Source organism: Pseudochaenichthys georgianus, chromosome 20 (genome assembly GCF_902827115.2).
Source record: "Pseudochaenichthys georgianus chromosome 20, fPseGeo1.2, whole genome shotgun sequence".
In the NCBI taxonomy this organism is placed as follows: Eukaryota; Metazoa; Chordata; class Actinopteri; order Perciformes; family Channichthyidae; genus Pseudochaenichthys; species Pseudochaenichthys georgianus.
Window position 1 is genome coordinate 9,848,344 of NC_047522.1, and position 26,892 is coordinate 9,875,235.

The 26,892-nt window shown below is 39.7% G+C and overlaps 1 protein-coding gene across 1 annotated transcript in view; it reads left to right on the top strand.

The window, feature by feature from the left end:
• The window catches only part of LOC117465524 (collagen alpha-1(XXI) chain), a 72,274-nt gene extending 51,850 nt beyond the window's left edge, over positions 1–20,424 (top strand). Inside the window, exons 27-32 of the mRNA XM_034108363.1 lie at positions 12,642–12,674; positions 13,782–13,937; positions 14,221–14,275; positions 15,342–15,536; positions 17,229–17,306; positions 17,735–20,424. Of these exons, the coding sequence (XP_033964254.1) occupies positions 12,642–12,674; positions 13,782–13,937; positions 14,221–14,275; positions 15,342–15,536; positions 17,229–17,306; positions 17,735–17,922 (705 nt within the window). The 3' untranslated portion in view covers positions 17,923–20,424. The remainder of the gene's footprint in view (positions 1–12,641; positions 12,675–13,781; positions 13,938–14,220; positions 14,276–15,341; positions 15,537–17,228; positions 17,307–17,734) is intronic.
• The last annotated feature ends 6,468 nt before the right edge of the window (positions 20,425–26,892 follow it).

Here is a 26,892-nt window from a genome sequence, read left to right on the forward strand (position 1 = left end):
GCGCAGGCAGGAAGTGATGAAAATCACCTTGTTGTCTGCTTTGCTGGTTGAGGGGGTGCACCCAAAACCGACTCCTTCTCCTTCCCCCCACCACCGTCTTTCAAGTAGGAGAATACATGCCAGCGTTCTCCTCCGGTTTACAGGCACTGTCAATTATATATATATATATATACAATAATTATGATGATGAATGCATATTTTTTACCACTGAAATACAGCAACACATCTTTGATTCATGTCGTTTATAACTGGAATATTACAATTATTATTAACTGTGTCTGTAGTCTACAACACAACAAAATAGGAAATAACAACAATAAACCCGATTTAAACAGACACAAACATAAACCATTTAACTACGTAGCCTACTACTTGTAGAAGTACAAATGTCCAGGAAATATTCCAAAATCAACAACAACTCGGAGGCTGCACACATGACGCTCTGCTTCCGCAACGTTTTGAAACGCGCCTGGTGTGTTAGGTCGCAGGAGGAGGTCGCAGCGTGGCGCAGCCGCAGCGCAGCGCGGCGCAGACGCTCCTGGTGCGTTTAGGGGGTGAGAAGGAAGCAGCTACATCATTGACCTATAGTCTACCCGTGTTATTATCTACTGTAACCAACCAATACATTACATTACATTGTATTTAGCTGACGCTTTTATCCAAAGCGACTTACAATAAGTGCGTTCGACCAACAAAATACAAACTTGAAGAAAACAGAATCATATAAGTACATCAGGTTTCATAGAGCAAAAACATTTCAAGTGCTACTCAACTGGTTTTAGGTAAGCCAGTCCTTTATTAGTATATAAGTGCTTTGTTAATAGTTCTATCGCTCGAAGTGGAGTCGAAAGAGATGAGTTTTCAGTCTGCGCCGGAAGGTGTGTAAGCTATCTGCTGTCCTGATGTCAATGGGGAGCTCATTCCACCATTTTGGAGCCAGGATAGCAAACCCACGTGTTTTTGCTGATGGGAACTTGGGTCCCCTTCGCAGCGAGGGAGCAGCGAGCCGTTTTGTTGATGCAGAGCGGAGTTCACGTGCTGGGGTGTACGGTTTAACCATGTCCTGGATGTAGGAAGGGCCAGATCCATTCGCAGCATGGTACGCAAGTACCATTGTCTTGAAGTGGATTCTAGCAGTTACCGGAAACCAGTGGAGGGAGCGGAGGAGCGGCGTGGTGTGGGAGAATTTAGGAAGGTTGAAGACCAGACGAGCCGCTGCATTCTGGATGAGCTGCAGAGGTCGGATGGCACATACAGGTAGACCAGCCAGGAGGGAGTTGCGGTAGTCTAGGCATGAGATGACGAGAGCCTGGACCAGAACCTGCGTCGCTTTCTGGGTCAGCTGGGGACGTATCCTCCTGATGTTGTAAAGCGTGTATCTGCAGCAGCGGGTTGTAGCAGCGATGTTTGCAGTGAAGGACAGGTTGTTATCTAGGATCACGCCCATATTCCTTGCAGTCTGAGTCGGGGAAACAACAGAGGTGCCAATGTTGATTGTTAGGTCAAGAGTGGGACAATCTTTTCCCGGAAGGAAAAGCAGTTCAGTCTTGTCAAGGTTGAGCTTGAGGTGATGAGCAGACATCCACTGAGAGATGTCAGCTAGACAAGCAGAGATGCGTGCGACGACCTGGGTCTCTGAGCGGGGAAAGGACAGAATTAATTGGGTGTCGTCAGCGTAGCAGTGGTATGAAAAACCATGCGGGCTAATGACAGATCCGAGCGAGTTTGTGTACAAGGAGAAGAGGAGGGGACCAAAAACAGAGCCCTGAGGGACCCCTGTAGTTAATTGACAAGGGTCGGACTCCGACCCTCTCCAAGTAACCCTGTAGGTGCGGTCTTTGAGGTATGAGGTGAGGAGGGAAAGTGCAGAGCCTGAAACTCCAAGTTCTTGAAGAGTGTGAAGGAGGATCTGATGGGTCACCGTGCCGAATGCAGCAGACAGGTCCAACAGGATGATGACATAGGAGAGGGAGGCTGCTTTAGCCGTGTACAGTTCCTCAGTGACAGCAAGGAGGGCAGTTTCTGTGGAGTGACCTGCCTTGAAACCAGACTGGTGCGGATCCAGAAGGTTGTTCTGATGGAGATAACAGGAGAGTTGTTTAAAGACAGCGCGTTCAAGTGTTTTAGACAGGAACGGGAGGAGAGAGACAGGCCTGAAATGTATAACATCAGACGGGTTGAGAGTGGGTTTCTTTAGGAGAGGGTTTACTCTTGCCTCCTTGAGACTGTTTGGAAAGTGACCAGAAGTTAGAGAAGTGTTGATGAAATGGGTGAGAAACGGTAGAATATCAGGAGCGATAGTCTGAAGGAGGTTTGAAGGGATAGGGTCCAGAGGACAGGTGGTAGGGCGGGCAGAGGTAATGAGGGTAAGAACCTCACTTGGAGAGAGAGGGGAAAAGGAGGTCAGTGTGTGGGTGAAAGGAGGGTCTGGTGACCCAGCGGTGAGTAAAGGTGAGTCAGAAAAAGAAGAGCTAATATCATCAACCTTTTTTTCAAAGTGGTTAACAAAGTCGCTTGACAGAAGGAAGGGGCTTTGGGGGGTCCAAGAGGGTGGAGAAGATGGAAAATAGTTTTTTAGGATTGGAATAGGAAGATTGGATCTTATCTTGAAAGAAAGTGCTTTTTGCCTGAGAGATCAAAGCAGAGAAAGAGGAGAGCCTGATAGGTTAGGAGGTCATCATGGTGTTTGGATTTCCACCGTTTCCGCTCTGCTGCCCGAAGGACGGTTCTATTAGCACGCAGTGCGTCATTTAGCCAGGGAGCAGGAGGGGACTGACAAGCCTGCCGAGATGTGAGAGGACAGAGAGAGTCCAGAGAGGATGAGAGAGTAGAGAGGAGAGTTTCTGCAGCAGAGTTTGGAGGTGGGAGTTGGAACGAGTCAGAGGAAGGGAGGGCTGAGAGCACCGATGAGGCAAAGGTAGAGGGGGAGAGGAAACGAAGGTTACGGCGGACAGGTGCAGGATGAGAAGAGATTAGTTTGTTATGTTTGGAAAGGGGTAGAGAGAATGAAATGAAGAAGTGATCGGAGGTGTGGAGCGGGTTTACAGAGAGGTTAGAAGTAGTGCAGTTCCTTGAGAATATGAGATCAAGGACATTGCCAGCTTTATGAGTTGGTGGAGATGGAGACAGTGAGAAAGCAAAGGCGGTTAACAGAGATGTTAGTTCGTCTATCTTCCCTGTCTGGAGATTGAAGTCTCCGAGAAGTACAGCGGGAGGGCCAGATTCAGGGATGTGTGGATGTGTTGGATGGAGTAATCCACGTCTCAGTGAGAGCAAGGAAATCCAGAGACTGCAGGGAAGCGTAGCCAGAGATGAAGTCAGCCTTAGGAACAGCTGACTGGCAGTTCCACAGGCCGCCTGAAACTAGATGTTGGATGTCAGTGGAGCATGTCGGATAGACGAGAGCAGGCCGGTTATATCGATTACGAGATACACGGGGCCAGTGATAATTGCGAGAAGACACATAAACAGGAATGGAGAAAATACACATGATTATAGCCTGAGGGGCTAAACAACCAAATAAAAATAAAACACCAGCGATACTTAGTTCAATCAAAGTAGGATTTGCCTCCTCTTTGCCACCCTCGTGACTCCAGCAGGACTCCTTTGTCAGTCTTTGTCAGTCTTAGAGACTCCAGCAGGACTCCTGTGTCTTTGTCTGGCTGATGCTCCAGGAAAGTACTACCTAAAATGGACACCTGATTGCTGAGTTCTCACAGCTGTGGGGCCACGTCCCTTTAATTAGTTAACTCTCTGCAGCTGGTGGCCCTCAAAAGGAAATCTAGACTGGCTCCCTCCTGAGTTGTTATTGTCTTTTCAGTGGCCCAATGGTTTTACAATTACATTAAACCCTAAGTTATAAAGTTATGAGTTTAACCCTTAATACAGTTACACCTACTCAATAAAGCTCTTAGTATTCTACAAATGTTTAAATCAAAGTTAACCCTAGCAGTCAGTTAGTTCAGTTTTAAGGTTTCAGTCAAATTACTTGTCCCAAGTTTCTGCCTGACAGATACTGTAGCGGTTTTGAGATTTAAAATCCCAATTTCAGTCAGATCAACTACAGAGCATTTATACAGAGTACACACACTAAAACAGAGAAGTCTAAAAACAGAATGTTACTCACACAATTCTAGAAGTCACCAGTTGTTATCCTGTCAAAATCGAGTTGCACACTGCACACTATACATATTGATAGATGTCTTGTAATGCACTGTTGAGGAACCTGCGACCCAAGTTTTTCATTCATTGCATAACTACACCGTAGTTGTGTATAATATTATGATATGTCAATAAACCTTAGAAAATCTTGAAATCTTGAAAGGGATGTGCAAAATAGTCATTATATACAGTATTTAAGTAACTATTAGTAGAGAATAACGAGTAATGAATATACTTTATAGAGATCCTATTATTATCTAACAATACAAATAATACAATTCAATAACGTGCTTTAACCACTAGGTGTCCCTTTCTATCAGCTGTGCACCGTTATGGTGTAAATACAGCCTATCTACCAATTGGATCAAATATAAAAGTCAGCCGAATTAGTGTTGATACTGCAAGGAGACATTGTGTGAAAAGAAATGTAAGATGTTGTTTAATTGCTGATATATTTATGATCCACGTCACGTTTTCAGTTTTGGCGGCAGTTCTTCCTGTTTGTCTAGAAGTCTTCTCATCAGGGCTCTATAAATAGAGAACTACGGCAGATATGTAATATTTAATGCAGCCGAACCGTGTATTACAATGCCGTTATGTGATGACTTTCAAAGAGAAAAGCAAGCACACTCGGAATAAAGTATTATTTTATTTTTAAAAAATGTTTTCGGATTTCACATCGCATAAACACCATATCCCAACGTGCATTGCGGCTAAACCATCCAATCACCGAGCTGAGGATCTTGCCTACGTCTGTTTCCGGTATTGTTTATGACGGATGTATTTTGTTATACACACATTCCTTCACATTTAAATTTAAATTTACATTAAAGTATTTCGTGAGGCCTTCTAATATGTTTTGAAATATAACTACGGTTCTAGTTGAAGAGTTTGTAAATTAACATGAACTGAAGCTGTTGCCTGGCAACGCAATCGCACAATGTCACGTCCGTTCATTCCACATCCACACACATGGATTAACATCGATTTAAGACATTAATGTAGCCTTTGTTTCTGCTAAAAGAGGATTCGACCAGCTGGGGCAACAAGAAAATCGGCGAAATCGAGTGTGACTATTAAAAAATAAATCATTATTATATTAATATTGACAATAACAACCGACCGTCGGAGTAACATTTGCTTGGCATTTCTGGGTATTTCTCCACTGGTTGGGCCATGTTAACAATACCGTGTAACTGTCACGTTTGAAGGGACGAAATCGTGACATCTTCACGTCTCCCAGCATGGTAAATCGTCACATGTTCACGTCTTGCCTTGATACAGGGTTGACTGTAACATGTGTAATGTCTATTTAATAGGTGTTGCAAGCATGTTTGCTTTTAGCGTGTTAGCTACTACACTGAACAAAAATATAAACGCAACACTTTTGTTTTTGCTCCCATTTTTCATGAGATGAACTCAAAGATCTAAAACATTTTTTATATACACAAAATAACCATTTCTCTCAAATATTGTTCACAAATCTGAAAACATCTGTGATAGTGAGCACTTCTCCTTTGCCGAGATAATCCATCCCACCTCACAGGTGTGGCATATCAAGATGCTGATTAGACAGCATGATTATTGCACAGGTGTGCCTTAGAATGGCCACAATAAAAGGCCCCTCTGAAACATGCATTTTTGCTTTATTGGGGGGGTCTGGGGGGGGGGGTCTGAAAAGCAGGCAGTATCTGGTGTGAGGGGTAGGGGTAGGGTTAGGGGTAGGGTAATGTTGTGAATTGAGTGGCCCATGGTGGTGGTGGGGTTATGGTATGGGCAGGCGTATGTAATGGACGACGAACACAGGCCACTCGATTCACAACATTACCCTACCCCTAACCCTACCCCTCACACCAGATACTGCCTGGTTTTCGGACCCCCCCCAGACCCCCCCAATAAAGCAAAAATGCACGTTTCAGAGTAGCCTTTTATTGTGGCCATTCTAAGGCACACCTGTGCAATAATCATGCTGTCTAATCAGCATCTTGATATGCCACACCTGTGAGGTGGGATGGATTATCTCGGCAAAGGAGAAGTGCTTACTATCACAGATATTTTCAGATTTTTTAACAATATTTGAGATAAATGGTTATTTTGTGTATATAGAAAATGTTTTAGATCTTTGAGTTCATCTCATAAAAAATGGGAGCAAAAACAAAAGTGTTGCGTTTATATTTTTGTTCAGTGTAGTTCACCAGCTAGGGAATCAGTAATTGCAGTGCACTTTGTGTAGTCCCTACGGTATCACTCAGCGTACCAATGACTAATTCATATTTTCACGTACAGTTCTAAAGGTTGCTGTTTTTGTCCGTATGTTTGTGCTTAGGGAGGTTGAGGGTATCTGCCATATGTCAGATGCAGTGACTCACCTAGAGTCACAACTTTTAAGTTTTTTAAGCTACAACCAAGGCCTATATCATGTAAATAGGTTATGTGCTGGTATGCAGATTTTATTACCTTTGGATAGAGAGCATTTATTGTTATCTTCCCTCTAGTTGTTCAAATATAAGCTATCTATCCTCGTCAATTATTGGTAATAAGCAAATAAATTGATGTGTGATTTGAAATTTCCAGCTTTCAAACAAAGCTTTGTAATTTATGTTTTAATAGGAACAATACCAAATAGGTAGCATTTAGGAATTGATCGGTAAGTATCGATTACTTAGGCATCGATCTTCATGTTCCTAGATAGGGCAAAGACAATTAATCCATTCAGAGGAGCTAGTATGTATGAGTAATTTATTGCATTTAAATAACTGTTTCGATGTGTTCCAGTCAGGCTTTCGTCCAAACCACAGCACTGAGACTGCTCTTGTAAAGGTCTTTAATGACATCCACTTAAACACAGACAGTGGCAGAACTTCAGTGTTAGTATTATTAGATCTCAGTGCTGCGTTTGACACTGTTGACCACAGCATATTACTAGACCGACTGGAAAACTGGGTGGGACTTTCGGAAACAGTTCTAAATTGTGACCTGCTCCATCGAAATCAGTCGCATTGACCCGAAGACACATTTTGAGTTGTATACACTGTTGGAAAGAGGATATTCCTAGCTTTCTAATGATATCAGGATTGTTTTTGTACTCCAAATATTAAGCGAAATATGTCACATTATATAATGACTGTCACAGAGTCCTCATTTTGAGAAAAAGGCCTTTAAAGTTTCCTCTTCTCTGGAATCCATCGATCTGATTGATTATTAGTGGAGCAAATTATCAAAATACTACGGAGGGAAGATATTTTCGTTTGGAGGGGAAGCTCGCGAGTGTGTGTGTATACGTGTGTGTGTGTTTGTGTATTTTTGCGTGTGTGTGTATTGTGTTTGTTTCCCGGGGAAAACCCTCACGAGAAACACCGGCTGTTGTTATGCCTGCTGTGATGTTAAATTACTCCGTTCTCCGCTTGTATTTATGCCGTTACAAGCTTCAAAGTTATATTTATCATCTGAATTTGCCGAAACAAGTTTAATATTCTGAAAGCCAAGACTTTGTTTAATTAAAATAAGATGAAAACAAACTGTAACGGACCCTGCCGTGTTATCTATGATTACTATACTCTTACATTCATAATTTCATCCGGAGGATGCTGGAAGAGCAGAGTGCGAGTGAGAGGTGCCTGTCTTCGTCCCTTTACAAGCTTCAAAAATGTATTTATCGTGTGATTTTGGAAATAAAAGTTTCATATTCTGAAAGCCAAGACTTTGTTTGTTTAAAATCAAACAAAACACCCGAACCCTGAACAAATATTTTGTTACGTAAATCCACGTTTATTCTGAAATGAGCCGTTGCCACTTCCGACTGATTTCGATAGAGCGGGTCACAATTGGTTTGAATCCTACTTAAAGGACAGAAACAACTTTGTTTCTATAGGTAAATACACATCTGAGTTGACAAATATGACATGTGGGGTTCCTCAAGGCTCCATCTTGGGGCCTCTTCTCTTTAACGTCTACATGCTACCAATGGCTCAGATAATGAAGAACAACAAAATAAGTTACCGTAGCTATGCAGATGACACACACATTTATGTAACAATTTCACCAGGAGACTATGCTCCAATTCAAACACTGAGTAAGTGCATTGAACAAATCAATGACTGGATGTGTCAGAACTTTCTCCAATTAAACAAAGATAAAACTGAGGTAATGGTTTTTGGAGCCAAGTCAGAATGTATAAAAGTTAGCGCTGAGCTTCAGTGTGCAATGTTCAAACCAACAGATAAAGCCAGAAATCTAGGTGTAGTCATGGACTCTGACCTGAGTTTCAACAGTCACATTAAAACAGTTACTAAATCAGCCTACTATCACCTAAAGAATATATCTAGAATTAAAAGACTAATGTCACAGCAGGATTTGGAAAAACTTGTCCATGCCTTTATCTTCAGTAGACTCGACTACTGCAATGGTGTCTTCACAGGTCTCACTAAACAATCTATTAGAAAGCTGCAGCTGATTCAGAACGCCGCTGCTCGAGTCCTCACTAACACTAAGAAAGTGGATCACATCACTCCAGTTCTGAAGTCTTTACACTGGCTTCCTGTGTGTCAAAGAATAGATTTCAAAATATTGCTGCTGGTTTATAAAGCACTGAATGGCTTAGGCCCAAAATACATTACTGACCTCCTGCTACATTATGAACCATCCAGATCTCTCAGGTCTTCAGGGACTGGCCAGCTTTCTATCCCCAGAGTCAGAACTAAACATGATAAAGCAGCGTTCAGTTATTATGCTCCAAATATCTGGAACAAACTCCCAGAAACCTGCAGGTCCGCTGCAACTCTTACTACTTTTAAATCCAGGCTGAAGACTTTTCTTTTTGTCGCTGCTTTTAATTGAACTATTCATATCTTAAACTGCACTGTAACTTTTATCCATGTATTTTTTCTTTTAATGTTTATTTTATTAGCTTTTCTTTTTTAATGCTTAATGTCTTTCATTTTTTGTAAAGCACTTTGAATTGCCTTGTGTTGAAAAGTGCTATATAAATAAACTTGCCGTGTGTGTGTGTGTGTGTGTGTGTGTGTGTGTGTGTGTGTGTGTGTGTGTGTGTGTGTGTGTGTGTGTGTGTGTGTGTGTGTGTGTGTGTGTGTGCGTGTGTGCAGCAGTAGCAATATTGCATCCTGTGGAGACAAAGTTGTGTTGTCCTGTCTATGACACTTGAGACGGATAAAACGATTGAGGAATTACAGAGTGTGAACATTAAGCTGCATATTGAGAAATACAGTGCTGAGAGCAGCCCAGCCTCCAAGTGACACACTCTCAAGGCTAAATGCATCAGCGGTGAATCACAAGTGTGTTGCTGCTGAAAAGAATAGGACATATTTTTGTCTTCAGACTGACTTCCTAATACTTACTGGGTATAATAAATATGACTGCACTGCAGTTCGGCAGAGGCTATGTTCTGTTTTCCTGGTTTACCTCCTTATCATCGCTTGTCTTCTCCTGGGAAGTAATGTGGCATTCAGATTGCAGAGAACATAACTCAATTTTTCGCGACGACCCGTACACTAGGGTTGCTTGGAGTTTATTACAGATTGAAAAAGCCAATGTTCTGTTAGTCTGCAATACCATCCCAGCATATTGAGTTTGCTCAGTTGCAATGGAACTCAATATTTAAATATGCAAACTTTTTGACTTTCTATGAATTCCTAGGATTTAACTTGACTTTAAAGTCAAGATTAACAGTTCATTTGAATGATATGCAAATAATGTTATAGAAGGAAATTCAGAATCAGAACTACATTTCTAGAGGTTTTGGCACAGGAGACTGACATGCTGTGTAGACTGGTTGGCAGCCAGTCAGAGTAAAGGATAAATGAAGAGTCTTACTTCTTGAAAATGGTAAGAGAGAGCATCCAAAGGCACAAGAGTGGGAATTGGGCCAAAAAAGAGATATAACGCTGTGTTCCACACAACTCGAGGGTCGTTATTTTCCCAGTTGTGATTTTCAACCTCTGACCTCCAACCGTTCCAGGTACACAATGCCAAACGTAAACAAAAACCATGGCTGACTGTGACAAACGGATGTTATATCTCTCACAGGCTCCGCCCTCTACTGGACTCTATGGATACTACCTTATCATGCGAGCATTCACCTACTGAGAATTCTATAGACAGGTAGGCCCCGGGGCGGGCCTACCTGAATGCGTGCACAAGCCCACCACGCCTCCCGTTCCCGTCATCCCTTTCTCTTCAGCGAGCAACAACTGAAGCAGAGAAAGACATTTGAAGAAGAAAGAGTTATCATGCTTCCTGGTTCCCAGGAAGACAGGAGAATTCAGACCGAACCCCTCCTTTGTGCCCAAGAGCCTAAGGAGTGTGTTCAGGTCGAGGGCTATTCAGTTGGGGGGCTTTTATTTCCACTAAACAGCTGTTTGTGTGTTTCGGGGCGAGGTGATCGGGAAAGCCCTGTCCAAGAAACGCCTGGCATTGCACATGCCTACGGACAGGCGGGGAGAGCCTTCCCCACAGGGGTCCGTGCACACTCTACACGAGCTATGGCTGTGTCAACAGCGTTATTTAACGGCGTGAATGTGGAGGACATATGCACGGCGGCGTCTTGGTCAACGCCAGGCCCCTTCATAAAGTTTGATCTCTTGGACATGTCTGGCTCCTTTTCATCGTCTGTGATTGCTGGAGCAATGCAGGACTGGTGATGAGGGAGGGGGGCTGTGGGTCAGTGGGCATCTGACCCCCTCTCCGGGCATAATGCGCTTACGTTTTCCCCCGGGCTCCTGGCCCCGGAGGACGTGACGCAGTGTTGTTGTGAGACGACAGCGCGTATACATCGGAGCCTGTGAGAGATATAACGAGGGGTTACGTATGGTAACCCCTCGTCCTATAAACACAGGCGGAGCCCTCTACTCAGGGGCCCTGTCTGTCCTATGCTGCTCGCTGAAGAGAAGTATAGGATGATGGGAACGGGAGGCGTGGCCGCCTTATATATGGTGGGCTTGTGCACGCATTCAGGTAGGCCCGCCCTGGGGCCGGCTACGTCTATAGAATTCTCAGTAGGTGAATGCTCGCATGATAAGGTAGTACCCATAGAGTCCAGTAGAGGGCTCCGCCTGTGTTTATATAACAAGGGTTACCATACATAACCCCTCATTTCTTTGTATGGAGGACACACAAATAAACTCTCAGCAGTGCTGCCTCCAAAATGTTTTGGCGATTGTGGCACCGTCTTGAAATACTTTTGTGCAGAAAGGAAAGTTTTGTTAGAGATTGTTAATCTTAAACTTCTACCTAAATATTGGAAACATATCTTGAAATACAAGAACATATAATTTAGTTTGCCTTTTAGTTGATGGTTTACCATTTAAAATGTGAGCTTCCATTGTTTGTGTGCCATCAGAACTACAAAATAAATCAGGGTAGATGGATTTGCCATAAATAGAATTTCTACATTTTAATGGTGTGTTTCATTCATGTATACCTTTCCTAAAATAAGTTTTGTTTTAGGTCTGCGTTGTTTTGAACGCAACATAAGGCCACTGGGCTCACATGGGGAGAGAAAATGGCCATTATTCCTAACAAGTGTATGTTCAACTTCACAGTGTCATTAAATGTGACCAAAAGATGCAGGCCAAAAAGCTTGAAGCCTCCTGTTGCACTGTTTATGTTTAGCATGTCATTTACATACTGAGTTCAAAAGTGCCAGTAATTGTGTGATGTTGCCAGTAGTTGTGTTGCATTGTTGTTAGTATTCATGTTCTGGTAGCTTGTTAAAATTATATTATAGGGAACTGGGAGGCTGCTGCTCCCAATAAAATTAGGTATTCATTTTTTTAATGAACTTTCTCTTTTGTTTAAAGTTGTTTTGCTCAGTTGAATACAATAGAAAACACGTAGTACTTCAGTATGGAATAATTCAGTTGTATCCTGTTCATAAGAGAACATTTGCATGAAGCTTAACCTTGTTGAATCAGCTTCATTTCAGTTTTGTGGTATTGATGCCCCATTATGTCTCAGTTCACAAAAAATGGCCTCCTGTTTGTTTGACTGGGCCTTCATGCAAGGGCAGAACAGTGCATCTGTCCTGTGGGCATTGAATTTGCTTTTGAAAGTACTCCCAATGATAGTCAAGTGTTTACCGTGTACTCAGCAAACTGATATGACACTGGCTTATTTGTCCCCTACAGCATTAAGATGGCTGAAATCACTTACCAGTAAAGAAGAGCATGTGGATGGAAAACAGGAAGCCTTTTTAGGAAAGCAGAACATATCCAGAGCCTTTTTTAGCAACAAAAAAGAACTAGAGAATGCATTGCAATAACCAATCTAAAATGTTTTGTAAGCCACGGGTTTTGACAGAAAAGAGTATGGTTCTGCATCAGCAATGCAGAGCAGCAAGCGTAGCTTTTCTGACATACTAACTCAGCCTTTGATATGTAAATCGAAGTTTCTAACTGTCTCTCTCTATTTCCCCCTCTTCTCTTTGCCTCCCCACCCTTCCTGCTCTCTTTTCTTTCTTCCATCAGGGCGAAGTGGGACCCATGGGAAGGAAAGGAGAGGTTTGTCGAATTAGACTTTGCTGTATTAGATATAATCCATTCTGTCTTATTCTGCAGCACAGTGGAAAGCCCTGTCAAGCCTGCACGGCTGCTATAGAAGACTAGGCAATACCTCCAGGCCTGGGGAAATCTGGCCCCCAGGCAAAATATACATCACAAAAGGCTTCTTTTCTAAAGGCGCATCAACTGCAATATCAAACACTTACAGTACTGTCTACAGAATCCCAATTGATGGAGATATAGCCCATATTTACTGTTAAACCTATCAAGATTTCCATTTCGGCATGGTACATTTGTTTCGAATAATTAGTTGGCAGATTTACTTTTATGTCTTATTTCTTGAAACAATGGGTGCTTGTAACCAGATGAAGGCAGCTTTTCTGAAATAACGACTGAAATCTTTATTCTCTAGCTAACTGAGCTAACTGCTGTCTTCTAACCTTTAATTGTTCTAGGCTTAATTGTTTTAAAACGAGACTCCTTTCAAATTTGTTTTTAATATGCATTTGGTATACAGAGACTGTGCTAACAAAGGCTAAAGCTACATGTCATCATGTGACTGCAACACAGTACATAGCCACTGTCCACTATTCCACGCAGTTGGAAAACACTGCATAGTAGATGTGCTTGTTATACAAAGATTGTTATTTGTGTTAACACATCATCACCCTCCATGTAAAATTGTAAATTATATATTCTCCTTCGTAGTTACACAGACAGTAACATCAAAACAACTTAACATTACTTTGCAGTAGCTAGTAAGCTAGTTAGCTGGACAAGCTAATGGTTCCAACTCATATTGGAGCAAACTAACACACTGTTTCAATCATTCCTTAAACGCGTTTTTTTTTACAAAGGTTAACAATAAAAACACCCTGAAGTCTTTATATGACTGACTTTTTTCTACGGCTAGACTTGAGCCACCTTCCTTATTATAGTAGTTAAGCAATGTTGGAACAATGCTCCGCGGCAGGGCTCAACTTACTGTGTATTGATCATTATGAATAAGATATTATACTGTAATATTGTCAATTATTACAAAATAAGCCAATTTCAGCCTTTTTCTTTGTAATTTCTGACCTTGTGTCATCTCTCTTGTTTCTTCAGACAGGAGCTACGGGTTACTTAGGCCATAGGGGAACTGAAGGGAAGAAAGGGGACATGGGCCACATGGGCCACATGGGTTCTGTTGGTCCCAGGGGATTTACTGGACAGGACGGGTTGCCGGGCCAACCAGGCCAACCAGGATATCCAGGGAAACCTGTGAGTAAAACTCCTCCCGACCGTATCCTCTGAGCAGATAAACAACAAAATAAAAGCAAAGAAAAGTAGACTGAAAGACACAGTCAGCCATTTTCTGCATGGATTGGGTGAGTTAGCTCTGGGAGTAATGGTAGCATTGCTGTCAGTGTGTGTGGGCAGGATACAGATAATGGAGCATTGATAAGATCCTGTAGATCTGCAGGCACACTCAATCACAGGTTGAGCCTGTTTTCCCAGTCCCATAGTGGATTCGGCTGAATCAAAGTGTAATTGTGTGTTACAGGGCAAGCCTCCCTCAGATGAACATCTTCTAAAGCTCTGCACTGATGTTCTGCGTAGTAAGTATCTGTTTGCTTTTATGTCATTTTGCTGAGATCCACAGTATAAAAGCTTGGGTCTGAAATGCTGTTAAGAGTAGAGTTGCACATTTCACACAATTTCTTTCTTTAATTTACACTGATTATAAGATAATAGGGTTAAAAAGATATCTGGTAAAACATTTAAGTAATAACTCTCTCTTGAAAGAGTTGCACAATGTAAAATAACCCAACATAATAATGGATTTTTTAAGTTATTTCCCTTTTTTGACAAGAATCTGAATGTAATTGTGAATCAGTCATTTAGTGGTTGCATTTTAAGTCAAGCAAAACTATGGGTGCTTTCGATTTTAACATGCCTCCCTCCGCTTCCCTCAGTAATTCAATGCATCTTAACTCCTCCCAACAATGATGCAATAGGTCGAAACCCATAGTAATATAGATACAATATTGTAATATACTGGTAATCCAATTATGTTATTGGTTTGTTGATGGGGACAGTTGCATTTAGCTGCAGCTATATGTGCATGACAAATATTTGAACCCTCTCACTTTCCCTATATGTTCAAAGATGAACTTGATAAAGTCCTTCATCTGAAGAAGAAAAATCCGGCAAAGTTAGAAAAAGTAATTTTCATTATATAAACAGATATGATCACGTTTACTTTATTGCTCTCTCTACAGCTAGTTTACACAGTTTGCAGTGATGCTAGGAATATCGAGTGACATATTAGTCAATTTATTGTCTGAGCTCTAATTGGATCTTCCTCTATGATGGTCAACCTTGACCAATTTCAGGGTCATGGGAGCAATGATTGGAGGCAGCATCATTTGCTGACTGGAAAGCACCCAAGTTCTCTGCAGCAAACATGATTTACTACCGATTGCACAGAACTAACAGAGTCCTGAGAATCTCTAAATCTCCATTATTCCTTAGAATACTAAACAGAAATGAGTATGTCAATCATTACACCATTGTAGGATATATTCATACTCTGAATGTGCTTAAGCCAGCTATGAAAGCAATTTTGACAAAATATTTGATATCCAAATGGATAACTCAGCACATTTTGGCTGTGCCAAGCAGATCATCTTCCATCACTGCTCCAGAGCCTGGTCCCCCAAGCCAATTGTGAACCCTGCCAGAGTGTTAAGGGGACCCCGGGCGAGCCTGGAGCACAAGGACCCAAAGGCTCAATGGGAACTCCAGGCTACCCTGGCAGAGGTGGAAATCCCGGGTACCCAGGGCCTCCTGGAATGCACGGTCCTTTAGGCCTTAAAGGTAATATCAACCATAATGTTATAAAGAGAAAAATCAACATGGTTTGACCAGTTTATGTTTTCTGTATTCAATGCCCCAGTGGTTTCTGTTCCACTATCTATAACAGTGACACAAATATTTTAATCATTTTCTCTACCCTAATTAAAACCAAAATTATGAACACAAAACAACTTTGTAAAAGAGCTACAACAAAATGTACTGCTGCTTTCATCAACGATTAAAATCTAAACAGTGTCAACGACTAGCAAATTGGATGTGTTGATGTTCACTGTACCTCATAAAACAAGATCATTAAACAAGTGAACATCAGTGAAAGTCAGCAGAGCAAAAGACAACAACTGAATGCAAACACATCTCAGAGAGCTGTCTTTGATTTATAACCACTTCAAGACAGGGAGTGGCTAATCAGCCGTGAAAGATGCCAAACTGTACCACACCGCTGCTTTGTTCCATGTAAACTGGTGACTTCAGGGAAACAGCCACTTCAGAGGTATCAGCCTGGCTGAAAACACCAAGGGAAGCGACTGAAAGCTGGACTTGAAGATGAGAGGTTTACTGAAATTATCTCAAATTGGAAGCATTTTGAAGTTAGAAAGAGGTGGAAATGTACCATCCTTGGAAGGTCTACTAAAATACCCTATCAAGTTGGATTATGGAAGGTGAAGGATCCAGCAATTGGAGCTTCTATAATGACACTAGGGAATAAAACTGGATATGGAGTCTTTTTCTTCCATTCTGACTGCTATGGGGATGGCAATGCTGATTGGTCTTTCTGTCAGTCCATGACTTTGGTCCGAAGACAAAATCCTATTTGTTTTGCTATTTACCTGACTTTTCCTGACCAGCAAATCAAATATATTAACCAACAATATTTTGTATATACTTTTTCTGTAAATATATTAACATCTAGTACTGTATACTATACAGTATATATTTGGTAAATATATTCAGGGTTTTAGATGATTCATTTGTTTGAGTCATTAGGAGATTTTCAGTTTGCATTGAAAGTACCCTTGCAATATCATTTAGTAAAGATATTCCCTAAGGATGAATTGTAATCACTATAAGAACGCCATAACTGTTCATCCAGGGCCATCAGATTGAACTTTTAATGTTTACAACACTTTGGTTTACAACCATCACCTGCATAATGAATGACAGTTCTATCAGCCTCAGCTGCAGTTTGTGTGTACAACTAATTAGCAAATTATAGCATGATAACAAGCTAAATTGGGATCGTGGACATTGTAATCTGCTTAACATCACCATAATTGCTTTGTCATTGTGAGCATTATATTCGTATTTAGTTTAAAGCACTGTTAGGGCTACTACAGCTCCCCAGGGCTTGGCTGTAGTCACGTTATATCCTGCAGAGAATTTTGAGCCACCCATGATTTCACAATTCTTTAAATCTATGGCAAATACTTTTTCTGATAACAATGTAAAACTGAACCTTCTTTGTCCACAATGGAGGTAACTTTAACCCAAAAGATTCCTTTGGATAATAGGGTTGAATCAGTCGGTGAAATAAATTGCGGTAGTGTTACTTTGTAATAAAATCCTGCAGACTCTTACACAGTCAAGGATTGGAAATAGCTGCTTTAGAGGGATAATAGCCTTTCGGTTTCTCAAAGCTCATTTTTTAAAAAGCTTTCATGTAAGGTTTTAAAGCATATATATTATTTCCCCCAGGTGACATGGGACCAAGAGGGCTTAAAGGCGGCAAAGGTGAAGGTTACATTGGACCTCCAGGACCACATGGACAGCAAGGTATGCAAAAAGCCCTTTTTCTTTTTTGTCTTTAAAATGTCTTCACCCATTAAGTTATTTCCGCAACTTTACCAGGGTGTTGTGACATTTGGCATTTCCGATCCGTGAATTTTTAACTAAAGTGCATCAAGGCTGTTTGCTCTGTTACATTTTTAATGATTATGTGGGTGGATCCTGTTTTTACTTAATTTTCAATGAGATCTCTAAGTGACAGCTCAGTAGGTGGGGTGTACAGACAGTGAGTGCTGAATTTCGCTGGAAGCTATAATAGCTTATTAATTCATGAATAGATGTAATTTATGATCCACCATGTGCTATTTTTAGTTCATAGAGCAAGAACTATGACCTAATTTAATGGAGCTCTCTTGCCATAAATGAGGCAGAAGTACCAGTTATAGCCGTTTTTTTAGCTTTCTTTATCATTGCAGGAATTCAGGGTCCACGTGGCTTTGATGGAATCGGCCATCCAGGAAATGAGGGAATTCCTGGAAAACCAGGGCCTCCAGGAGTTCTTGGTAAACGGGGCAATCCAGGACTTCCAGGGGTTTGTGATGTTTCCATGTGTTATCAAAACTATCACCTCAGGGAACATTACAGCAAAGGACCCAACATCTGATGACTAAGAAGCAGGGGAGAGGATGCTATTGAACGCAGAGTGTTTCGAGAATTTACTGTATCACTGTTTTACAGAGATGTGTATGACTGTTGACTACTTTATGACAAAGTGTGCGTGTGGAGATCAGCTGCACTGGAGGCAGAAATAACCTCATTAGTTGAGTTAAAGTGAAATAGGCAGGGCATCAATTCTTGGTTATGGAATTCATGATCAAAGACAGTCAGCACGCTAGCAACCTACAGTTTCTTACTGAGATACCAGACTTACATGGCTAATTTATTCTTGCAAAGTTTGAAAAGCAGCTTACGGAAGTGGGGTTTCATTCTAAGTAAGTCAGGTAAGCACCAAGATTTGTATAACTAAGTTGTGTTGTTTTTGTGTCAATAGCAAGACAACTAGGATTTGAAATAACTTTATGAATAGCTACCTCCTCTTTTACTCTATGTTTAAGTCAATGTTACTGAAGGTTTTGTTAATACTTTGGATTAATCCCTCTTCCCATTTCATTTCAATGCAAACAACACACAGACACATTTCCTAAACAAAATATATAAATGATAAAATGATAAAATAATGATGAAAGTGTATTTTAAAAAGGCTGAAAGGACCTTTTGCCCTCCTGTGTGAGCTAATGGGGCAAATCATATGATGTATTCTACTCAGAACCCATGGAGTAGAATTGCAGTACGTGAAGTCTTCCTTAATTAATTCATAATTATCTATTTATTCCAGAATATGAGTCATATTAAAACTGCATATAACCGTATACTATGAATAGAAGTAGATAACACTCATGCTGTGCTTGAAGGCTGTGGATCCAATTGGCTTCATCAAAAGAGGTCCATATCAACCAGTGAGATATTATTCCCTCCTTCAGTGCAGACCTGACCAAGAGAAATGATTATCTTCAAATGATGTAAAAAGTACAGTACACTCCCTAAAGATCCATTTTGAAGTCACAATGAAAGAACAGGAAACACAATTTTCACATGATTACCATGCAAAAAGTAATCATGCAACCTTAAAGTTAATACATATATGAGAAATTACAGCATTGTTAGAACTAATAACTTCTGGTTGAAAAAGCATATTCTATGACCTATTATTTATGGAGCACCAGGAGTTGTGTAATCCATCACTGTGAGATGTTGTAAGAAACATGTTACTGTATATCTTGTCCAATCATATTTGTTTTGTTATTAAGCCAATATTATAGACTTATATTTTCATTGCTCCTGTGTGTGTTTTACATTGAATGATCAAACAGTGATCTTAAAAGCAATTTCTTCTAGGCTTACAGTTCTATTTATCTTCAACTTGGTCAGTACTTTATGCTAACATCCCAGAATGCAATGCATCACATTTTTTTTGTTGCAATAATTATGGTTGTACAACTATTAACATGTAATGATGAGGATAAACTATGATGATTTGTAAGTGTCGTAAATGTCAATTCGCTGCTTTATATTGAGTAAACCATTGGGTATTTGGGGAGAAGTGACTGAGTGAACAAACATTTCTGACACAGCGCATATGGCACCAAATAGCACCCCATAATTAAGACTCATCTGTGGCCTTTACTTGTTGCTGTAGCTCTGTGCAGTGTCCTGAAATATGATTGGCTGCCTGGAAGGTTGTATTGCTCCAATCTTGCTTGAAAAAAAAAAAGATTTCCCAGTTGTATTTTGTTCATTCAACTGCTTTTCCTACTTGTTTTTCAGTATGATAGGACCAACTACTATTATCTGCATATGTTTACTTTAGTGAAATTATACAGTTGGCCCACAATGTGACCAAACTGATTTATTTTTTGAAATGATTATCAATGCTTAAAGACTCAACTCATTCAGAGTATTTTACATGTATCTGTTTTCAACGAGTCAAATGAAAACTACAGCCACAATGATATGGTCCTCTTAAGCAAATTTACAAAAGGGATTCAGAAATGCCACAAAAGTAAGGACAGGTCTATGAAGCCATTTTTTCAATTCCAGATTAAGCAATATTATGGTTCCATAGGCATTAAAGTACATTTTTTATAAATAATCAAACAGTCTGTTTACAAGAATGAAGATATCATGTGGTTAGTTTTTATTTTCACACAAATTCAAAAGTCTGTTTTTTCGTCACCATTTACGGAAAGTGTTGGTGGTTATGTGCTAAATTGCTTTAGTCACAGTTTCTCAAGAAAAGGAGAACTCCATGTATGGTGAGGACTGATAAGACTTACATGTCAAAGACTTGGAACTCTTCCAAAGGCCTTGTAGAGGAACAAACGGGTTAGCACCTCTCTCTAGGGTTCAGGCTTCAGAGTGGCTATTTCCAGACTCTTATTTGTTGCTCTCAAACTGTAATTTTGGACTTGCCAAAATAAGCTTGACAGGTTTAAAGTATCTGTAAGAGAAGCAAGCCATATGTTATCATTCAAGTCTTAAAAAGTAGGAAGAATTCAGGCATGTGTCAAGCAAATACAGTCCTGCTGGAAGAGTTATGATTTAAGTGTGACAATCCCACTGCTTATTGCTAAAAATATTAGATATTATTTTGTTGTATGACGATATTAAATGACTTTATTGTATGCTGCCAAATTATGTTTATTGCTTACTTTTCCATTTAAATGTTTGCAACCATTATGTCACTTACATTTAAAAGGTTTATAAAAGAAAAAAGAAAAGAAATCTCAGGCTTTATATAGCAACACATAGAGGATGAAATGCCTAAGTTATAAATAGTTTGATGAAACATTAATGATTTTGCTATTCATAGAGACTGTCCAGTAGTGTACGTATTCCCCAAAAACTCCCATAAAAGCATTGGTTCATTCAAATGATCAAAGTCCATCCTCTGGGAAATGTACTAAAGAAATACAATTGTAGGATCTTTCTTTTTTTAAACTTGACCTGTACTAGAAGACTTAATTATGCCATCTGTTTTTAATCTGCCTTTGGTGAGTTCCTTAACATTATAGGAATCAGGGTATTTTCTAAACTGGGTAACAGGGGTGCTGCGCTGCATCCTCTTACTTTCGGTATGCACCCTCATACCAAAATGCAGATTTTCCCTGTCAAATTTTAAAGGGATGCCAGAAAACAATATTTCTGTTTGTCAAATACAGTATAATTACTCCAAAAATATGAAAATGGTGTCAAATAGACCGTCAGACGGTATATACAGCTTTGATGTACAGAGCTCCAGCGTCAAGTTGATGTTTACGTCTGCGGCGCCATCTTGTATACGGGCGACATGTTCTCCCGAGAATTGATATATGTTATATAAAAGATCAGCGCCCCTGCCCTCATACTATAATTTTCTAGAAAACTCCTGGGAATACAATACCACATTTTTGGAGTACGCCTACACACGTTTTACTTTCCAAACCTCACATCACATGGGACACATTTGTGCATACTAGTGTGAGGTTGGGTGAACCCTGACTGTTGTTAGAAGACAGAACTAGGTATTTAGCATCAAAGTCACATGTGTTCTCTACATCCAATCACCCTCTCCACATTTTTACCTGAGGCTTTTTGCATATCAATTTGAAGCTACGTTCTACTTGGTTATCATCTACATTTTGCAGATGATGACATTGTCACCTTTGGCATTTTGACCTGAGCTTTACTATTTTAGTCATTTTAATTATTTAAGATTACAGGGTTTAAGATATGCATAATGTTGTCACTATGCATTATGCACTGTATTTGTAATATATTCAAAAATACATCAATTCATACTCTATTCAATGTAAAGATTATTTCTAATATACGTATATACTGGAGTAATGAAATGTCTGCATTGGTATTTTTAAACATATTTTTGTACATTTTGCAAATGCATTGCATTCAAAGTTTGGTTGTAAAATTATTCAATATCAAAATAAACCTTAATTATGGAACACTGAGTTTTCCCTGACTTCTTGATTGCAGATTTAATGAATAATATTTCTGACAGTATGGGTTTTGGTTTGAAAAATAGCCTACCCAGCTAGCGGGGAACGTTGTCACAACTTTGGTTAACATTACCTACAGGTTCTAATAATGTTTAAAAGAAACGTTTTAATCTGATGTTCAAAGAACCTTTTTAGGATGTATATTATTTCAAATAATGTTCCTATAAGGTTTAAGGTTAACTAAGTCATAACGTTTTAACTTCAACATTCAGAGGATGTTTTGAGGATGTTATTAAGGTCTGAGATGACAGAAAGTTTTTTATAAAATGTTCCTTTAATGTGATATGTTAACAAAGGTGGAACGTTTTGCCTGCAACATTCTAAGGATGTGTTTTGGATGTTGTTGGGGTAACACATTAAAGATGTTCTTTATAAAACGTTCCCTCAATGTTACATGATAACAAATGAAGAAAATTCTCCAAGAAACATTCTGAAAATGTTTCAGGAGGTTATTCTTTTTTTATAAAACGTTACTGTGATGGCAAATATTAACACGGTCATGGTCAGATTTATATCTAGAGCGCTTTAAAAAACAAACTTTGTTTGAAAAGGATGTTTTAAAAAATCTGATGTCACCACATTTTCCTTTTGAAAAAAACAAACAAGCACGTAATTCATGATAAGCTGTAAGTAGATATTGCATGTTTGCGGTGGCATGTGTGAGTTCCCAGCTAGACATTTTTGATTCTCAAAAATTCTGAGAATGTTACCATTCATTGTTCTAGGAATGTTTTCAGCGGGACGTTTTATTTTGGTTCCCAGAATGTTCTTCTGAAAGGTAGGATAACGTTCTTTAAAAACATTTTTGAAATGTTTGGTGATAATCTTCTTAAAATGTTTTTGATAACCTTCTTAAGATGTTTTTGATAACATTGTTAGAACATTATGCCCTACTGTTCTTAAAACGTTTTCAGCGGGACGTTTCATTTTGGTTCCGAGAATGTTCCTCTGAGAGGTAGGATAACGTTCTCTAAAAACATTCTTAACATTTTTGGTGATAACTTTCTTAAGATGTATGAGCACATTGAGACAATGAATAGGACGTATAAAAACGAATTTGCATGCCAATATTCACTCACGTGCACTTATAATCACACTAAGGTATGTAGGCCCACAGTATTCATAATATCATTTGTGTAAAATATCAGAAAATAATCACACTTTTTTCTGACTATAAAGGTTGTGTCTTGTATGTAGGTTCTAACTGTAAGATAAGCTATCTGGTCGTGTGTGGTTTGTGAGAGCTGCGTATAAACAGTGTCCACTGTTTATGCATATTGGATACAAATCGTTATTGCACCCTTTAGATTTGAGACCGACAGACATATAGAAGAACGGATCGACAGTCACTGCCCTACCCTGAAACCCCTGTTAGTGTTTATATGTGTTTGTTTCTACTTCCCTAGTCAAACTCTTTTTTCCGATATTACGCTCACTCAATTGTGGAAAAGCAATGTGTAGATCCTCCCCATGGTCCTCCAACTGCCACTCGCATCACATTAGCAACTGGACAAAAACAAATGCAACAGATGACTGTCATTCCATGACACCAAAAGCAGGACCAATAAAGGATTGAGCTTTTTTAAAGAAAGCAACACATAATGACACATTTTTAACCTTGAAACATCTCAAGAATAATTTTTTTTTACATAGTTTACATTCACAGCTGTGAAATGATTGCCTCAAGGGAACATTGAGATTCCGAGATCTCCTGCTGATTTTACTGTGGGTCTTACCCAGTGGCGGTTCTAGACCAATTTGACTGGGGGGGCCACTGGGGGGCCAGTTATTTTCTGAGGGGGGCACAATAAATGCAGGATGAAAAAGAGAACTAGACAGTATGAAGTAATTGCGCATAAGAAAACAATGCAATACAGTTATTGGTATTTGTTTCAGTACACTTATTTATTTCAGTTAGATCTTATAGTTATTACTGTTAGCTTCAGCTTAAGTTATAGTGCAATGTTTGCACTAACACCATATTTATATAAAAATAAAGGCAATGAACAGTTACATCTCTACTTTACATAAGGGTCTGCACAATCTCACATTATAGCAACACAATCTTGCGGTTTTTGGCAATCCGAGTACCAGCAAATATACATTTAAAAAAAAAAAAAAAAAACTTGTCATTGTTAAGGGGGCCACAGGGGGGTCAGAGGTCAGTGTTAAGGGGGCACTGGACCCCCCTAGAACCGCCCCTGGTCTTACCACCGATGCCACTTTGAGATGCAACAGAAGTCTTGATCATGAAAAGGCACCATTATTAATTAAAAGGTAATTAACTGAATTGCCTCAGAGCCTTAACACATTAAATGGGCTGTCGTTTCCATGCTGGGCATTTGACATGATTGGCCTCACATCACTTTGTGGCTCACCAGCTCACACAAATGCGTAAAGAAAAGAGAAACAATTTTCATAACTAGGGTGTGAGAGTGAAGGTGTACCCTATCTTTAATTTAATGTAATACATATTTATTGCGCAGATGCACAAATGATAATGGTAATTTTGGCAATTAGGCCCCGTTGTGCAGGAAGTATCATTCGGGAGGGTAGAACCGATCCGATGAAACCCCCCCGGGGTCTAGACACTGGTGGTGGTGAATGGATAGTTGGGGTCAGTCTGAAGAGGAGTGGTTTAGCTTGACCCTGGATTCAGAGGGACAGGAGGTGAAAAGGGGTGGAGGAGGGTTGCGTAGAGTCACCTGAAATGACAGCTGTCAGAGGGGGAAGAGCAGATTTAAAAGGTTTGACAGAGCGCTATGATAGGCTCTTGGGAATAGAGCGAAGTGATTGGTTAAGCTGAAGAGTCACTTATTGAGAGGAGAGAGAGTAGTAACATCGGAATAGTAAATGAAGAGAAAAGACGCTCTTCCTGGTTGAACTTGCGCTGAGCTTCATATGTGGTCACATAAGATGTGTCTGTCACCAGAAGCAGCTTGGTTGTGGGTGGGTGTGGATCGTGATTAACTCAGAGTTGATAAATAATATGCTGGTCCTATTCATCAATTTGGTAACCAGAAAGGTATATTACGCAAATACATATGACCATTGTAAAATACGACCCTGAGAGGGCACGGATGTAGAACTGGAGCACATAGGACCAATGGAGAACTGATGAACAAATGACCATTGGAGAGCACATCTGGTAAACTGGAGAAATAGGACAATGAGAACTTGGGATCCTGAGAGAGCACTTGTAAATCTAGGGAGAGTTTTTACCATGATGTGCAAAATAAATCTGGGGAACATGGTTACATAGAAATGATTGTTCGGTATATAAATGGGGCTGACATTATTTTATTGTTTGTTGTAACATCTGATAAGACCCATCTCATTATAAATGTATTCTTTTATCAAGAATGTACTTTTGAAAACACCTCACAAATGACTTCTGTAGTGGACATTTTTATTATATCCTTATATGCTTAAACCAAATACTTCTCATTTCCTGAGATGTACTGTTTTCTTCCTTTCTACTCTACTTTGGGTTTATTCCCAAGCGCTTCAAGGCCACAGAGCTGCTTTGGCTACTGGGAGACTCACACACAGTCACACAAGAACTTCCCTACTCTGGGAACCGTTATACTATCTACAGCTCAAGGCCAGGTGTCTAATACCGTGTGAAGACAGATTTCTGAGCTTCCCTCCCTTGGGCCATTCTACCGAATTGGACCAAAGTAAGGTTGGAAATATTTTGACATTTTGTATGTTTTTTTCCCAAAACTTTTTCCATATATATTTTGTCCCATATCTAAATTACACATATCTAGTAAAATAACCGTACATGTTTATATCGTATTTTCAGACTGCATTGGAATGTTCTTCCTCTCCCAAAAATGGTCACTACCGAAACATAGTACATACACTGTAGTAAAAAGGTATTATATTAACCTGTTAAGATTGTTTTTCCTTCCCTTCTCTAAATAGTATTTTAACAAATATTTCTTGAAGGTTTTCACAATTAAATCAATAAAAGTGAATTTTTAATCAAATTTCAAAGTTCAATTTATACAATTCATAAAAATCTTAATGCAATCTTTCTTTGTAAAATTCATAATACTGATCATATTGATTCCAGAGTTGATGATTGTTGAAATTGAACCTACATTAAACCAATCAGTATCATATCATTTTAGTTGATAACTCAATATACTTTATTTTTTACAAAACATCCAGTGTTTCGGTAGTGACTGCACTGTTTCAGTAGTGACCACAGTATTTTGTTCTCAAGGTTGTATCATATTCCCTCAACCTTATTGTTTGATCTTAAGTCATTACTGCCTTATATTGGAAATATTACAAACACAAATGTTTTGGGGTCAATAGAATAATTTTATTTTTGAAGACATAACAATTGTTCATCCATAACCACTACACAGAAAATAATTACCCAGGTGGGTTCAGAAGAAAACATTGACACAATTGATATTATGCTGTTGCTGTCAGGCTTCTGAACGCTAACCAACGTATCCCTGAACGGTTTGTAACGAATAGATTCAACATCTAAAAGAAAAATACACAAGAAAGTGATATGCACTAGAATCTGAACTGATCATGAACACACATTTCACCACTTCCGTACCGGATGGCATGCATGCACGCACATGTGCCCAAACAAACACAAACACACACATACACCAGCTTTACAGACAGGCGACATCTATTGAAAATCACTGCAGTACACTTTGGATCCTACCTAGCATGCATGGAAGACAGCAGTTCCATCTGGTAAATCTATATAGTTTGAAACGGATCTTGGTGACACACAAATGAAATAAAAACACGCCAACACACTGAAGTTATTACCTGAAAGCTTGTTTTTGTTCTAAACCCAAAGAAAACAACACCCTGCAGAGAATTCTGAGAGGATTCCCACATGACAGCCACCCAATAACACACACACACACACACACACACACACACACACACACACACACACACACACACACACACACACACACACACACACACACACACACACACACACACACACACACACACACACACACACACACACA